This window comes from Bubalus kerabau, chromosome 7 (genome assembly GCF_029407905.1).
Source record: "Bubalus kerabau isolate K-KA32 ecotype Philippines breed swamp buffalo chromosome 7, PCC_UOA_SB_1v2, whole genome shotgun sequence".
NCBI classification, from domain to species: Eukaryota; Metazoa; Chordata; class Mammalia; order Artiodactyla; family Bovidae; genus Bubalus; species Bubalus kerabau.
In genome coordinates, this window is record NC_073630.1 from 65058957 (window position 1) to 65077451 (window position 18495).

The window sequence follows — 18495 nt, forward strand, 5'->3', positions numbered from 1 at the left end:
CTAACAGAGTTCTGCCAAGAGAACGCACTGGTCATAGCAAACACTCTCTTCCATCAACACAAGAGAAGACTCTACACATGGACATCACTAGATGGTCAACACTGAAATCAGATTGATTATATTCTTTGCAACCAAAGAAGGAGAGGCTGTATACAGTCAGCCAAAACAAGACTGGGAGCGGACTGTGGTTCAGATCATGAACTCCTTATTGCCAAATTCAGACTGAAAGTGATGAAAGTAGGGAAAACCACTAAACCATTCAGGTATGACCTAAATCAAATCCCTTATGACTATACAGTGGAAGCGAGAAATAGGTTTAAGGGATTAGATCTGATAGAGCGCCTGATGAACTGTGGATGGAGGTTTGTGACATTGTACAGGAGACAGGGAACAAGACCATCCCCATAAAAAAGAAATGCAAAAAAGCAAAATGGCTATCTGAGGAGTTCTTACAAATAACTATGGAAAGGAGAGAAGCAAAAAGTAAAGGAGAAGAGGAAAGATATACCCATTTGAATGCAGAGTTCCAAAGAATAGCAAGGAGAGATAAGAAAGCCTTCCTCAGCAATCAATGCAAAGAAATGGAGGAAAACAATAGAATGGGAAAGACTAGAGATCTCTTCAAGAAAATTAGAGATTACCAAGGGAACATTTCATGCAAAGATGGGCTCAATAAAGGACAGAAATGGTATGGACCTAACAGAAGGAGAAGATGTTAAGAAGAGGTGGCAAGAATACACAGAAGAACTGTACAAGAAAGATTTTCATGACCCAGATAATCACGAAGGTGTGATCATTCACACTCATCTAGAGCCAGACATCCTGGAATGTGAAGTCAGGTGGGCCTTAGGAAGTATCACTATGAACAAAGCTAGTGGAGGTGATGGAATTCCAGTTGAGCTATTTCAAATCCTAAAAGATGATGCTGTGAAAGTGCTGCACTCAATATGTCACCAAATTTGGAGAACTCAGCAGTGGCCACAGGACTGGAAAAGGTCTGTTTTCATTCCAATCCCAAAGAAAGGTAATGCCAAAGAATGCTCAAACTACCGCACAGTTGCACTCATCTCACACACTAGTAAAGTAATGCTCAAAATTCTCCAAGCCAGGCTTCAGCAATATGTGAACCGTGAACTTCCAGATGTTCAAGCTGGTTTTAGAAAAGGCAGAAGAACCAGAGATCAAATTGCCAATATCTGCTGGATCATTGAAACAGCAAGATATCCTTTAGATATAATCAAACTGAATCTAGCAATATACAAAAATTATAATACATCATGATCCGGTGAATATTCTAGGAATGCAAATTTCAAATATTCAAAGTCAGTAGAAGATTAATATACAAAAATCTGTTGCATTTCTACTATCAACAAACACATGGAGAATGAAATATTTAATAAATTCCATTTATCATATTAAATACTTAGGAGTAAATTTAACAAAAGATGTGTAAGACTTTAACACTGAAAACTTAAAATATAACTGGAGGAAGTAAGACCTAAGGAAATGGATAAAGATACTATGATCATGGGTTGGATTACTGCTTAATATGTCTGTTTTCCCTAAATTAATTTACAGATTTAATGTAATCCAGCAGACTTTTTTTTGTTAGAAATTGGCAAACTGATTAAATTCTAAAATTTATGTGCAAATGTAAAGAACTTGGAATATTCATAGCAATCTAAAAAAATTTTTGGAGGATTTTAAGACTTATTTCAGAACACAATAATTAAGACAGTAGGGAATTCCCTGGTGGCTCAGACCGTAAGAATCTGCCTGCAGTCAGGAGAGACAGGTTCCATCCCTAGGTGGAGAAGATCCCCTGGAGAAGTGCCAGGGTCCAGCCCCAGCTGATCCAGGGTATTCGAAGGAGAGATGGCGTAGGCGAGGGTCAGGAAACAACTGCTTAATTAAACGTTAATTAAGGATATAAAGAATAATAGAATGAGGATAGCTCAGTAGGAAAATTCAGTGGAGAAAAGAGGCTGAGTAGCTTGGTTTACGTGGGAGACCAATAAAACTTCAAGACAAGAAGTTTGCACCACTTACGTAGGCCACAGGCGTCCTTCTGTTCTCCCGAAGGAGAGGAGACACTGAGGCCTCCCCGGTAGGATCTTAGAAGCCCAGGCATAATTAGCAAGCATGGCGGGTTCCGCGCTCCAGATGGAGACTCAGCCAGAATTTTAAAGAGAGAGCGACATGGGGAGACCAAGTTTCAGTGAACAAGGCCCGCACTTTATTTTCCAAAGTAGTTTTTATACCTTAAGTTATACATAGAGGATAATGGGGGAAGGAGTGGAGTCATGCAAGGACAGCAGTTCCTGGTTCTAATCGAAGCCAGGCGTTCAAACTTATCATATGCAAAAGTTCAGGTGAATTACATCATCTTCTGGCCAGGAGGCCAGTTAACATTTTAAGAAACTTATTTTTCTCTAAAGGTGATTATTCCAAAGTCAGGCACCAGCCTTCCAAAAAGCATTGGACAAAGCTGCATTTTACATTTCTATACACCCATTATATCAATCAATACACCGCCAAGGACACAGTAGGTAAGGAGTATGGAGACTTAGCAGCAAACATTGGCTCAATAAGTGAAAAACCCTTCACCAATACAATTTCTAATCAATCTTTTAACTACTCAAAAGAATCTGTGTTTAGACAGTTTAGAACATCTCCCGCCTCTCACAGTTGGGAGGCTCTGAACAATCACATGTGGCCGGAAAAACCTATTCAGGCAGGCTAGAGGATTTCCAAAGGAGTTTGTAGGTTAAACACTGTCACACCCAGGAATTATTAACTGGAGCTGTAAGCTAATTCTTTTTTCAGAGAGAGGTAGTGGGGGATAGCCCCCATAAAGTCAGAGGTGTAGGTGAGAGCACAAAGCAGAAAGTAGGCAGACTCTGGTTTTGGGGGTAGATGCTCGAGAATTTCCAGGGGGACTCCTGAGGCTCGATCCCGCCTTTGCGTATGCTGAGCCTCCTTCCTCATGACCTTTGTCATGGGCGGAGTTCCTCACGCTGGCTCCCGGCAGTGATAGAATTCCAGTTGAGCTATTCCAGATCCTGAAAGATGATGCTGTGGAAAGTGCTGCACTCAGTATGCAATATGCCGGCTCCCGGCAGAGAAGGAAATGGCTACCCCGTCCAGAATTCTTGCCTGGAGAATTCCATGGGCACAGGAGCCTGGCAGGCTATAGTCCATGGAATCGCAGAGTCGGACATGATTGAACAAATAACACTTTCAAGGTATTGGCACGAGGACTGACAGATCAGGAGAACAGAGTAGAGGGTCCAACAGACAAAGGCACCAAAGCTGTTCAGTGAAGAAAAGAAACTCTTCAACAAATGGTATGGGAAAAATTGGATATTCACATGGATAAAAAAACAAAGGACCGCGACTTATACAAATGCCTTCATGCCTCATACAAATTTAAGGTGGACCCAGAAGTACCAGCTAACACTATGAAAATACTAGAAGAAAACCTAGGAGAATATCTTCTAGGCCTTTGGGTAAGCAGAGATTTCTTAAACAGGACACAGAAATAGGACCATAAAATAAGAAAAAATTCATCAGAATTAAAAATTCTTACTAAGGACACTTTGAAGACAATAAATAGGCAAGTTGCAGATAGGGAGAAAATATTCGTAAAGTTTATAATCTGACAAAAGACTGTTATCCAGGATAAATAAAGAACTTCTATTTTATTGTTGTTCAGTTGCTAAGTCACATGTGACTTTGTGACCCCACCGACTGTAGGATACCAGGCTTCCCTGTCCTTCACCAACTCCCGGAGTTGCTAACATTCATGTCCATTGAGTCAGTGATGCTATTCAACCATCTCATCTGCCGCTGCCCTCTTCTTTTGCCTTTAATCTTTCCCAGCGTCAGGGCCTTTTCCAGTGAGTCAGCTCTTCGCATCAGGTGGCCAAAGTATTGAGCTATAACTCAGTATTAAAAAGAAAATCAGTACTAAGAAGAAAATCTAAGTTTTTTTTAAAAGGCTGAAGATTGGAAAAGGTACTTCATAAAGATACATGCATGTAGTTGATGGACACAAGGAGGTGTTCAGCACTATTCATCATCAGGAAATGCATACTGACACCCAACCAGGACCTCTCTACACATCCCCTATAATGATTAAAATTTAAAAGCCTGACAGTCAAGTGTTGGGTTAAGATGTAGAGCACCCAAACCTTTTAGATATTGCTGATGGAGTGTAAAATGTTACAACCACTCTTAAATTAGTCAGTTTCTTGTAAACATATGTCTATTGTTGGACTCAGCAATGCCCCTCCTAAATATTTACCAAGAGAAATGGGAATGAAGGTCCACAAAGACTTGTATAGGAATGTTTATAGCACTGTAAAGGTGCTGTAATGGACAAAAATTGGAATCAACACAAATGTTCATCAACAGTGGAATAAACAAATTGTGGTATACTCACAATGGAATATTATCTAGCAATAAAAAGAAAAAATGAAATTCTTATATGTAACAGCATATATGTATCTCCAACAGTATGTTAAAAAAAAAGATGGCAAATATAAAAGAGTAGTAATTGCATGATTCCATTTACATTAAATTCTAGAACTTTGACTTTAATCTTTGGAGAACAGCATTAGTGGTATCTTATTTTTATAAGAATAAATATGGCCCATATTAAATTTATAGAACTTCTGATATCTCACACTTCATTGCACAGCCAACCTGAACATTAAGTATTTTAAAAATGAACACTCATTGACTATTTTGTAAATATTATAAACACACACATATATAGTGTGAATTAATAATGAGTATTTCAGTTTTAGTATACCAGTTTTAAAATTACATGTTCTTAATTTACTCTCATTCTCTTAGTTTAATTTATTGAAAAGCCATCATCTGTTTTAGGTAGTTTGACCCTCTTTTCCTTTGGAATCAAGTAGGAAAAAAAGTTGTAATATTCTTTGTTTTTAGGATAGAATTTCCAATATCAAAACTTAAGTCTGGTATTTATTTGTTTTAGTCATTTTCAGGGTGGTATAATCTCCATATATTTTACAAAAGAAAATCTTTTCTATTAAATGCATGGTAACCTACAGAGAAACCTCAACTGTGAAGAATTTGGTTATCTTGAAAGTTAACCTATTTGATACCATACTGAAAAAATGGAAAACCCCCAGCTTAGTCGAATAAAATTATATAGGATATTCACTCAGAGGCTTTGTATTTTTATTAGATAAATAATTTTAATAAGGTAATCTTTTTCAGATTTCTAAATTTACATGAAATTAATAGAAAAGATACTTAGTGCAAACATAATACTGAGCAGTTCCAGTGAATCAGTCTTTTTTAACAAAAGATATGATCAAAAATATCAAATAAACAGAAATAAAGGAAGAAAAGATGAAGGCAAGGGAGGAAGGAAAGAAAGATGGTAACCAATATAAAAGACATTTTTGCATGTTTGTCATGCAAAATTTTGTCATTTTTGTCATGACTTTTTTCCCCTAAAGAAATAAAATTTTTGTTGTAATTAGTCTTCCATCTTTATTTCTTCCTTCCACACTCCAGATAGTCACTGCTGTGTATACATTGATATGTATACTTCATGCACATAGGTTTGCAGCTTGACTAAAAATGTAAATGTCTCATAGAATAGAATAGTCGCTCAATCATGTCCGATTCTTTGCAACCCCATATCTGTAGCCTGTCAGGCTACTCTGCCCATGAAATCTCCAGGCAAGAAAATAAGTGAGTAGCCATTCCCTTCTCCAGGGGATCTTCTTGACCCAGAGATGAAACCCAGGTCTCCTACATTGCAGGCAGATTCTTTACCTTCCAAGCCACCAGCGAAGCCCAAATGTATCATGTGTATACACAATTTGTACTCTTTAAATCTTTTAATGGTTCAGTTTATACAAGCTATTCTTCCTGTAAAAAAATTAGGTATTACAGGCTACCCGAATCCTACTTTTCTCCTCAGAGGTTAAATGTGAGTTCTTTCAGGCTTTTTCCTATGCTTTACATTATATGTTGTTTACAAAAACTACAAAACACAAGTTCTTTTGTATTATACATACCGTTTTTAAACTTGCTTTTTTCCCTTTCACTGAATGTTATGTCTTGGGGCTTTTACCCTGTCAGCATAGAGAGCTGTATCCCAGCTCTATTTTACACTGAGGTAGAGGACGTTTATTATTTGGTTGTACCATGATTTATTTTGCCATTCCTCATGGAAGAAGTTTTAGGTTGCTCTCTTATTTCTCAGCTTTATAAGCCGTGTTTTTTAAACCCTTTCCTGGTCGTCTTTATGTCTCGATGGTGTGTACTAGAGACCAGAATTGCTGGGTTGTTGGACATACATGTGTTAAGTGTTTCTTTGTTGCCAGGTTGTGCCCTCTAGATTGGCTTTACCTCATTATACTCCCTATCTTGCTAATGGTTATTTACTTTTTTTCTTCCATAGGCCTTACTAGCATTGGGCATCAGTAAGTCTGTTCAGACACCAGATCCTACTCATCCGTAAGGACTCTGTCTTTATTGTGTTTTCATTTGTTTTGGCAGGAAGTCGTTGAATTATAGATGTGTCCTGAAGTTTTATATACCTGCAGCTTTGTGTTAAAGAGTTGGTCCTTTCTTCTGCTGTAGTATCTAAAATGCAGGATTCAACTGCTTTGTCAAAGTCAAGATCTAATTTGCAAATGGAGTTCAAATTATTTGTATTCTTTGTAATATAACATAAAAATCTTGTCCTCTTTGTATTTGATAATTAATAACAAAGTACATATTTTGATCTTGGAGTTGTTTTATTTGGTCAAAGGAAATACATATATTTCACGTTTGGACTAATAGGCCACTCTTACATTTTAGTGATAATTTTCTATTAAATTCATGCTTAATGTATTTTAATCCCCTTTTTGTCATTTGGAGATAGTATTCTGTTAATGTTTCAAAATGACTTATTTTTAAAAGAAATGTGCTCTTTAGCACATATTGTTTTGAATTATATTAGTTATTTGATACAAAGACTTTCTACTGCTTCTACTAATATAACCAGGTAAAATTTTTGGATTCTACGTGTATTTTTTTCTTTTTTTTAACAAGCTTCAGTAATAGAATTTGAGCAATCAAATTTGCCTTAAGGCAAAAGAAGTACACTTTAATTTCTGTATAGGGGTCTGCCTCTGTGCTTTATATATCTTCAAATCCAGACACTCCTGTTTTCTTATAAATAATAGCATATTTTGAATATCCTGTAACTATCAGTAAGCTTTTATATACCAAAAATTTTAAAACAGGGTGAAATTGAAAATTTTTAGGTGTGTAGCTTTCATAAGATATTTTCAACAGTCTACGTTAGTGCTGCCTGATAGAATTTTCTATAATAATAGGACTATTTATGTATATCTATTCAATATGCTAGTCACTAGCTACATGTGGCTGTTGAGCACTGGAAATGTGGCAGGTGCAATTGAAGAATTATGTTAAAATTTTATTTAGTTTTACTTAATTTACATTTAAATAGTCTTATGTAGCTAGTGACATATTGGATAGTGCAGATCTACATAATTAAAAATTTCAATAAGAATATACAAATTCCTTGAAAACACATAAAATGAAAGTAATGCTATTTACTTTAGATCTTAAATTATCTTAAATATATATAGTCTGTCTGTGGGAAAAACTTTAGAAGAATGTTAATTTTTCTAAATCAAGCTTATAGAACACTGTCACATCTATAAACTGATAATTTCCTATTGTAAGATTACATATTTGTAAAAGGAATTAAAAAAACAATTTTAATTAAGATTCCAAGCAAGAATACTGGAGTGGGTTACCATGTCCTACTCTAGAGGATCTCCCCAACCCAGGTATTGAACTTGTGTCTCTTGCATCTCCTGTATTGACAGGCAGATCCTTTACCACTGCACCACCTGGGAAGCCCTTTTAAATTAAGAACTCTTATTTAAATTTGCATCTACTCTAGGGGTACCATGTTTGAATTTGGGGATAAATTTCCCAGAAACTTTTGTATCAATGAGTGATTCTTTCCCTCTTATCTCATATTTTTAAATTTATTACTCATTATTTTATTGGTACATACAGTAATACAAAGTAATGCACATGTTGACCAAAGACTGTTAAAAAATAATTGGCGATTTAACAAAAAAATTGTCATCAAAACACCCAGAAAACTGAAGCTCTTAGTCTTTTGATAATAGTAGTGAGTTACTGTGTGTTAAATTCTACAGAATCCACAAAAAGTATCTAGCATGAAATTATAGGTTATATAAATTATGTAAGACAGTATTTAATTAGAAACTTCATTACAAGGAAATTGAAATGTTACCCTCTTCATTAAACATTTGAATACATTAAAAAAATAAATTTTATCTGTTTGTGGTATTTAAGAGTAAAGTCGCTGTAGTAAATCAAAGCAAATTATAAGAAAGAGGGATTAGCAAAAACCTGAATTAAATCATATTCACTTTATTTTTATATAGTTTCAAAGATCTTGCAGTTTTTTCCACTTTATATGTTATTTTCTGATTAGATTTGAGTTTGGCACTTACCTTTTACTTAACTATAAAATCATAACATCTTGATATTGTAACTATTAAACATATTTTGGAAGGAAATAATTTGTATTTCTTGTAAACTATTTGTTTTTAATTCTTCAGGTATGGATTTTCAAATATGCGCTATATTGCTTCACTGATTAGTGGTGTTGGTATTTTCATGATGGGTGCAGGATTATCTTGGTACCATGGAATCATGGGATTGCTCAATCCTCAACCAATAGAATCTCTTCTATGGGTAATTTTCTCCTTCCCTCCCCCCTCAGTTTTAAAGTAATATGAAATAACAATTAAGTACAGTAGAATATCTTTGTTATATTAATGTTAACGATTGGGACTAAATATACCTTCTTGACTGTAATATAGGATTATATTACACATACACACACCTGTATGTGTTTTTTAGGATGTGACTGAACCTGACCTCTAAATCTAAATGATTCAATGATGTTGAGCAAGAGTATCTCTTTAGGTACAGTTGTTAAGCACTGCATCCTTGGTTAAAATTTTGGACAGTTCTATTAATTTCTGCTGTTACTAAAAGCAGAAAGGCCAGAAGACCTCTGTTCAGTTTTAGTACTAAGAATAATCTGCCAGTAGTTAAAATATCCATTCCTTTGTAACAGTCATATGTTAGAATTTTTCTTAAAGCATCTTCTTTCCCACATTCTGGTCGGAAGCCTACATTGGGAGAATGGGAGTGTGGTTCCCTTCTGTGTTTTTTCACCTCAGGGCCTGTACTCTTCTCTCCTGCTCCCTAGGCTACCTCTGCGGCACTGAAGGTAGAGATAGGGACAGAAAAGTACTGCTCTGCGGGTACCAGCATCGCCTTGCACTGGTATCCGCTGGCCTTCGTAGGTAGCTAAAGCTGTCTTTTTTTTTCTCATGGGAACTTTTTGGAGATTACCCTGCTTGGCAGCTGTGACCACAGCTCCCTTGACAAGTGCAAACTGGTCATGTGGCACCCCTGTCAGCTTTTGTATCTCATGGTGTAGTTCCAGACTATTTCTGCTGATGTTGCCAGTAAGATTCAGTGGAAGGAGCCTAAAATTGAGATAGAAAAACCTGTATTCTAGTTCTTATTTCAATAACCTTTCCATATACTCAAGCAAATCACGTAGCTTTGGGAAATTGTTAACTTTCCTTAAGAGGATGAGGAGAATGTTGAAGTGAGTTCAAAATTTTTAAACCTCTATTTCAGGGAAGGCTGGGGTTCCAAAAATTCTATATTTGAATTTTTAAATTCCATATAAAATTTATCATTTGGATTTCATAAAAAATTTTTTAAAAATCAGTGTTATTCTTTCTGTATGTCTTGAACTAAAGCACAAACTGTTTTTGATAGTTCAGTCGCTCAGTCGTGTCTGACTATTTGTGACCCCATGAACTGCAGCACGCCAGGCCTCCCTGTCCACCACCAACTCCCAGAGTTTATCCAAACTCATGTCCATTGAGTCGGTGATGCCATCCAACCATCTCATCATCTGTTGTCCACTTCTCCTGCCCTCAATCTTTCCCAGCGTCAGGGTCTTTTCAGATGAGTCAGTTCATATCAGGTGGCCAAAGTATTGGAATTTCAGCTTCAACATCAGGCCCTCCAATGAACACCCAGGACTGATCTCCTTTAGGATGGACTGGTTGGATCTCCTTGCAGTCTAAGGGATTCTCAAGAGTCTTCTCCAACACCACAGTTCAAAAGCATCAATTCTTCGGCGCTCAGCTTTCTTTTATAGTCCAACTCTCACATCCATACATGACTCCTGGAAAAAACATGGCTTTGACTAGACATACCTTTGTTAGAAAAGTAATGTCTCTGCTTTTTAATATGCTATCTAGGTTGGCCATAACTTTCCTTCCAAGGAGTAAGCGTCTTTTAATTTCATCGCTGCAGTCACCATCTGCAGTGATTTTTCCATTGTTTTCCCATCTATTTGCCATGAAGTGATGGGACCAGATGCCATGATCTTAGTTTTCTGAATGTTGAGTTTCAAGCCAACTTTTTGACTCTCCTCTTTCACTTTGATCAAGAGGCTCTTTAGTTCTTCACTTTCTGCCATAAGGGTGGTGTCATCTGCATATCTGAGGTTATAGATATTTCTCCTGGCAATCTTGATACCAGCTTGTCTTCATCCAGTCCGGCATTTTGCATGATGTACTCTGCACATAAGTTAAATAAGCAGGGTAATAATATACAGCCTTGATGTACTCCTTTCCCGATTGGGAACCAGTCTGCTGTTCCATGTCCAGTTCTAACTGTTGCTTCCTGACCTGCATACAGATTTCTAAGGAAGCAGGTCAGGTGGAGTGGTATTCCCATCTGTTTCAGAATTTTCCACAGTTTATTGTGATCCACACAGTCAAAGGCTTTGGCATAGTCAGTAAAGCAGAAATAGATGTTTTTCTGGAACTCTCTTGCTTTTTCAATGATCCAGCAGATGTTGGCAATTGGATCTCTGGTTCCTCTGCCTTTTCTAAAATCAGCTTGAATATTTGGAAGTTCACGGTTCATATATTACTGAGGCCTGGCTTGGAGAATTTTGAGCATTACTTTACTAGCATGTGAGATGAGTGCAATTGTGCGGTAGTTTGAGCATTCTTTGGCATTGCCTTTCTTTTGGATTGGAATGAAAATGGACCTTTTCCAGTCCTGTGGCCACTGCTGAGTTTTCCACATTTGTTGACGTATTGAGTGCAGCACTTTCACAGCATCATCTTTTAGGATTTGAAATAGCTCAACTGGGAAATCCATCACCTCCACTAGCTTTGTTCTTAGTGATGCTTCTTGATATCTTTATCTAATTCAAGAGTGTCTGGATTGTAAGGAAAATTGTATTGTCTTCCTCCCCCAAATTGATTACTGTGTATAACTGCTGATGCATCTGAATCAGGACCGAGAAAGAATTCTCTTGGTACTGGGCGTCCAAAGAAAATTAAGACATAACTGGGTATGGTTGTGGATCATACTGTATCCACAACCCTAGATTTCAAATGTTTGTGCTCATTTTGAAGTTCAAAAACTTTTTTTACCAGTTAAGTAATAATTCTTTTATATCATGAATTAACTTAGGTCATGGTATAACATTCTACTGTGTGTATATATTACTCTTCCAGGTATTAAAAAAGGAGATGGTCATCAAATTTTAACTCTTGTTTCTTATTATGAAGACACCATGTGTCTCATTGTCCTCACTTGAACTATTTCCCATCAAAATCCTTATCTGATTAGGATTGAATTGATGTTTCCTTCCATTAAGCTTATGCATGGACCCTATAATTCTGTAGTGAAATATTAACTTATGCTTTATTTTAATATTTATTTCCTAGGCATACTGTATTTTAGCGGGATCATTAGTATCTGAAGGAGGTACGTACTATCCCAGAATTTTGTTATTTTTAATAATCTATAGTTCATTTTTATAGTTTGCTATTAATAATAAGTTCTTTTGGTTAAAGAAAACTGTAGGTAAGAATAAAGTTTTGTCTCCTTTGAGGGAGGAACTTCTTTGTGTAATGTACTGTGTTGATTCCTGTAATGGATGAGGCCAAATTTGGAAAAGCTTTTTTTGTTCTTGTTCTTAAGTATCATAATGCTCAGAACATTTGAAATGGAGTATAACTATATAGTAAGTTTTTAAGAATCAGGCTTTAGTGATGTTAACCTGGGACTGCAAAAATACTGTCCTTTTTTGCAGAACAAGTATTTTTAAGTTTTTGAAAGTTTCAGCTATAGAAGTAATATGACAGAGAAGTGCTAATACCATGCATGAAACTGCCTTATCTGCTGCTCTGCTTATAGTATGTTTACTTCTGAAACATTGTCGTTTTCTATGCATTATCCCTTCATCTTTGACAGTCTTGTAAAATGTTGATAATACCACCTGCCTCAAAAGGTTGGGAGTCTCAAAAGTGATTGTGCTTAAGTGTGGTACCTGACAACTAATAGTTGTCTAATAAATTAAGGCTGTTGTGATGGTAATGATATTTAAATTATGGTAGCTAAAAATATGGGATTCATTTTATTATAATGATTAACTGGGGTTCTTGATAATGGCTAGTTTAATATAGAACTTTTCCTATTGACAGCTCTTAGCATTAAAGCATTGTGCCTATTTATTTATCTTTTGAGATGCCATCTTTAAAGTTTGGAGGCATGAAGTTTCTTCCATCTGATATGAGTGCTTTTCTTTCAGCAACACTTCTTGTTGCTGTAAATGAGCTTCGTAGGAGTGCTCGGGCCAAAGGAATGTCATTTTACAAGTATGGTATGTACTTTAGAAATGTAGGTGTATTATATCATCATCGTTATTTGCCTAAAATCACCGAGTACTGTTGCTTTGTTCCACATAGATGTGTACAAAATATATCTCAGTGTCTTCCCTATGGCTCTTACTTATATATTAGCTCTTTTAAAAAGAAAAATGTAGTGTAATTTGAATAGGAGTGCTTTATATTTGGATTTAACTTATGTGGACTTCAGTATTTCTGTGTATGCTTATGTAACTTGAGAAAGTAATTTGACTTTAAATTTCAGTTATTGTTAACATTTAAATCAAGCGACTATGTTTATATTGAACAGTTTTAAAAGTCAGGATCTCATACATTAAAAAAATTTTTTTTAATAGCCATTGGGCACAACTTGTGGGATTTCAGTTCCCCAGCAAGGGATTTAACCTGGGCCATCACAGTGAAAGCCTATAATCCTAACCACTAGGCCACTAGGGAACTCCCTTTTAATTCAAATTAAATTAAGTTAAATTAATGGACATTTTATGTTACCTGAAAATATCAAATAAAGATTTCAAAAGTTTCTTTTCTTGTCTCTACCCCAATGACTAAGTAATGGAAAGTCGTGATCCTAGTACAAATGTTATATTACTGGAGGATACTGCAGCAGTGCTGGGAGTGACAATAGCAGCCACTTGTATGGGCCTTACCTCCATAACAGGTAAATATTTCTCGGATTACGGTTAATATTTCTCGGATTACGGGTGATTTATTTGTACTACTTAAATAATCCTTTAATATGTGGGAATTTTCCTTTATATCATTGAAAAAGTTTAAACCAATAGATTGTTAAATGTGAATTTCATACTAACTGTTTATATAAGACAAATAAGACAGTAAAAGTATTCAGATTTCTGAGTTAGAAATTTCTCTTAGAAATAAAGAAAGCTGCTAATAGAGCATTTCTATGATGCTCTAAACCTTTCTAGCTGTGATTTAGTAAATCACACAACTATTCAGAGCTTTTAAGTTCTTTATGTGTAGAGATATTGGTGGTACTTGTCCTAGTGACCTTACAGGTTTGAGATAATATATGACAGAGAACCTTAATAAACTGTAGAGTTTAAAATAAATATACACTGTGGCTCATCCATTTGTCTTTTTCCACTGTTAGTGCCAATAATAACTGCTCTTGCTTTCCTGTTTCCTTGATTCTTCAGTTGCTTCCATCCTCATTCTGGCAGCTAGTTAAATGTTTTGAAGGCCAGTGCAGCACAGGTGAATAAGAAGACAGAAAAACCATTTTATTTTTATTTTCTAAAATAAACAAACCAATTATTTTGAAGAAACTCAATTTCTGAGGTTGGAATTCTCTTGGAACGGTATTTCCATTCTTTCCTGTTTGTCCTAGCATATTTAAAATAATTTTAGGTAATGAGCTTCCACTGTTCTGCAGTATTAACATAGTTTGAAGTATGAATAGATTTTTCTCATTTTGAATGTGCATATTGAGACTAAACCATCATTTTCGGATGTTCACCGTGATCCAAAATATTCCTAAATGTTTTGATTGTTTTTCTAGTTGACCTTACTATTTTAGACACTTTTTAGCCATAAATAATTTCTTAGCAAAATGTAAGGCTTAAGGAAAGTATGACTTGATGAATAGGTCAACTTTTAATAGAGGGGTAGGATGGGATCAGGGGTGGGAGGGAGGTTCATGAGGGAGGGCATATATATACTTATGGCTAATTCATGTTATTGTATGGCAGAAACCAATACAACATTGTAAAGCAATTTTCCTCCAGTTAAAAATAAATAAAAAAAAAACAAGGTTGAAAAAAATTCAAGATAAAGAAAGATCCCTTTCTACCAAGTATGTTTTATTATATACTTCATTAAAAAGTTTCACCTTAATTTTTATTTAATTACTTAAGTCATTTACATTAAATGACATGCCAGGGTTCCAGCTAATAATTCTGTTCATTTTTATTGTCATTCAGTTATTAATAATGTATATTTGAAAATAAAAATAATTAAGTTTAGATATCTAAAGAAGAGCAGTATTTGATTTGAAACTCTATAATTACAAACTTCCTAATGGATTATGTTTTACAAATGGATCATATTTGTATACTTTAGTAGTACAAAATAAGTCATCCTTTTTTAGTGTTATATTTTGACTATATGTTAATAAAACTAATGTAAATTGAGATTTTTTTTAGTAAAACATGCATATTTTATCAAGCATTAAGGTAGTTAAATTTAATACTGACATTTGATCTATGGAATAAAGGCTTAATTATAAAGACCATGTGTGTAAAATTTATTATAAAGATTTAAAGTATGTTATTTATTGATACATTCATAGATAATAAGTCAACTCTTATTGGTTCTGGAAGAGAATAAAGCCCTAATAACCTAAGGCAAACTTTACAATCAGAATCATCTGGAGGGATTGGGAAGGCATAGAATGCTAGGTCCCTGCTGCAGATTTCTGATTTGGAAGGTCTTGAGTGAGACCTGAGAATTTGCATCACTACCACGTTATCTAATGATGCTGCTGCTGCTGGTCATAGGACTGCATTTTGAGAACCACTGCTTTAAGGTAGCCATTAGATGCAAATGAACTTCCATTTTCTTTCTGCTTTCTTTTTGTGTATCTAAGAATGTTACTACCTATGTATCGTTCTTGGTTGAAAGAGATGAAAGTGCCTCATACATATTTTTTTATATGGCTTAAATCTTTCACAGAACCTTTGTAAGACAAAACACAAAACATTTTTTTAGCTGTTGATCCTACAATTATTTTGTCAACTAGGAAAAGTGCTATGGACATATCAAAAAAGAAATGGACTCTTTATTACTTTAGTATATATATCATGTCTCTAATTTGAAAATGCTCTGAACCCTAACCCATGTAACCAGGTGCAAGTAATGGATCATAACTAATTAAACTGCATAATACTCTTTATGTAATATGCAGCAAGTTGTAGCATTCTTATTTTGTAGAATAGTGAAACTATTAGGAGAAAGTCATTAAAGGAATTAGGAATGAATTTCAGGTCCCTCAATTTACTAATTCAGGTTCTTTGCTCCCTAAAGCTCATTGAAATAGAACATGTTAATTTACTGACTTCTTGTGTGCTTTTACTTAGGCAACCCACTGTATGACAGCCTCGGTTCTTTGGGTGTGGGCACCCTGTTAGGCGTGGTCTCAGCATTCCTCATCTACACTAACACGGAAGCACTCTTAGGGCGATCCATCCAGCCAGAACAAGTACAACGGCTTACTGAGCTCCTGGAGAACGATCCGTCAGTAAGGTCAGCTTATTCCAGTGATGCTGTTAAAGTTTAGAGAAATATATTAAGAAATAGAAATGCTTGTTTTATAAGTTCTTCCAAAAGAGGTTTGAGGTTTTGAATCCCTAGCCTTCAGAACTTTTTAATCTATTACTTTGCAGCATTGCAACCTTAACCAGAAAGCAAGTGAAAGCATTTAGCAAACTCCCTGAATTTCCTTTTAAATTTTGTATATCTTTAATTTTTCTAAAAATAAGGAACAGTTAGATCATATAATGGGAACAGAAGTTTGCTAAGTATTTGCCTCTTCAATGTGGAACCACTTATATGAAATCTTCATATTTATGCTGCTGCTAAGTCGCTTCAGTCATGTCTGACTCTGTGTGACCCCAGAGATGGCAGCCCACCAGGCTCCCCAGTCCCTGGGATTCTCCAGGCAAGAACACTGGAGTGGGTTGCCATTTCCTTCTCCAATGCATGAAAGTGAAAAGTGAAAGGGAAGTCGCTCAGTCGTGTCTGACTCATAGTGACCCCATGGACTGCAGCCTACCAGGCTCCTCCATCCATGGGATTTTCCAGGCAAGAGTACTGGAGTGGGGTGCCATTGCCTTCTCCACTTCATATTTATATTTGCCTTATATTTGTATTATAATTACAAATTGAATATGTATTTTAAAAAATTTATTTGACTACACTACCTTAGTTACAGCATGTGAGGTCTAGTTCCCAGACCAGAACTGAACCTGGGCCCCCTGCATTGGGAGCATGGAGTCTTAGCCACTGGACCACCAGGGAAGTCCCCACAAATTGAATATATTGAACTTAAAAGATTTTTATTCATTGGGATATGACTACCAAATTGAATATAATTTATACTTTTTTTTAGTATAAACATTTTAGCTTATTTTAAATGTTTTTCCTTATAATCTTTATCGTTAAATGATAGAGTTGAAGATTTAAGAGATAATCAGAGGAGATAAAGTGTTCTAATAGAACTTAGTGAACTTAAGCAGTAGTATAGTTTCAGAGTGAAGGGGAAAGAACAATCTTTTTTTTTATTTTTTTTTTTTTTAAACTTTACAATATTGTATTAGTTTTGCCAAATATCGAAATGAATCCGCCACAGGTATACCTGTGTTCCCCATCCTGAACTCTCCTCCCTCCTCCCTCCCCATACCCTCCCTCTGGGTCATCCCAGTGCACCAGCCCCAAGCATCTAGTATCGTGCATCGAACCTGGACTGGCAACTCGTTTCATACATGATATTATACATGTTTCAGTGCCATTCTCCCAAATCTCCACCCTCCCCCCCCCCCCCACAGAGTCCATAAGACTGATCTATACATCAGTGTCTCTTTTGCTGTCTTGTACACAGGGTTATTGTTACCATCTTTCTAAATTCCATATATATGCATTAGTATACTGTATTGGTGTTTTTCTTTCTGGCTTACTTCACTCTGTATAATAGGCTCCAGTTTCATCCACCTCATTAGAACTGATTCAAATGTATTCTTTTTAATGGCTGAGTAATACTCCATTGTGTAAATGTACCACAGCTTTCTTATCCATTCATCTGCTGATGGACATCTAGGTTGCTTCCATGTCCTGGCTATTATAAACAGTGCTGCGATGAACATTTGGGACCTAATTAAACTTAAAAGCTTCTGCACAACAAAGGAAACTATTAACAAGGTGAAAAGGCAGCCTTCAGAATGGGAGAAAATAATCGCAAATGAAGCAACTGACAAACAACTAATCTCAAAAATATACAAGCAACTCCTACAGCTCAATTCCAGAAAAATAAATGACCCAATCAAAAAATGGGCCAAAGAACTAAATAGACATTTCTCCAAAGAAGACATACAGATGGCTAACAAACACATGAAAAGATGCTCAACACCACTCATTATCAGAGAAATGCAAATCAAAACCACTATGAGGTACCATTTCACACCAGTCAGAATGGCTGCGATCCAAGTCTACAAGCAATAAATGCTTGAGAGGGTGTGGAGAAAGGGGAGCCCTCTTACACTGTTGGTGGGAATGCAAACTAGTCCAGCCACTATGGAGAACAGTGTGGAGATTCCTTAAAAAACTGGAAATAGAACTGCCTTATGATCCAGCAATCCCACTGCTGGTCATACACACTGAGGAAACCAGAAGGGAAAGAGACACGTGTACCCCAATGTTCATAGCAGGAACAATCCTTTAAAATTCTAATTTTCTACTAACCTACACACACACACACACACACACATATATATTTAACTTTAAGAATGTGTTTTTCTTGTGTTATAATTAAAATCTTTAAGTTCAGTCTTTTAAGAATGACCTCTATATCTACATCACTAAAACAAATGAGTATGTGATTACTATATTTATATTCTAAGCCCTACATGTTTAT

General features: G+C 35.7%; 1 protein-coding gene across 4 annotated transcripts in view; it reads left to right on the forward strand.

Annotated features, from left to right (window-relative positions):
* The window catches only part of SLC30A9 (solute carrier family 30 member 9), an 86006-nt gene that overhangs the window by 45316 nt on the left and 22195 nt on the right, over nt 1-18495 (forward strand). For all 4 annotated transcript variants that reach the window (XR_008717120.1, XM_055588431.1, XM_055588432.1 and 1 more), the window contains 6 exons: nt 6452-6507; nt 8667-8802; nt 11889-11928; nt 12755-12826; nt 13402-13509; nt 15947-16112. Coding sequence is in view for 3 of the 4 variants with exons in the window: in XM_055588431.1 (XP_055444406.1) it covers nt 6452-6507; nt 8667-8802; nt 11889-11928; nt 12755-12826; nt 13402-13509; nt 15947-16112 (578 nt within the window). In the remaining variant the exon portion in view is untranslated. The remainder of the gene's footprint in view (nt 1-6451; nt 6508-8666; nt 8803-11888; nt 11929-12754; nt 12827-13401; nt 13510-15946; nt 16113-18495) is intronic.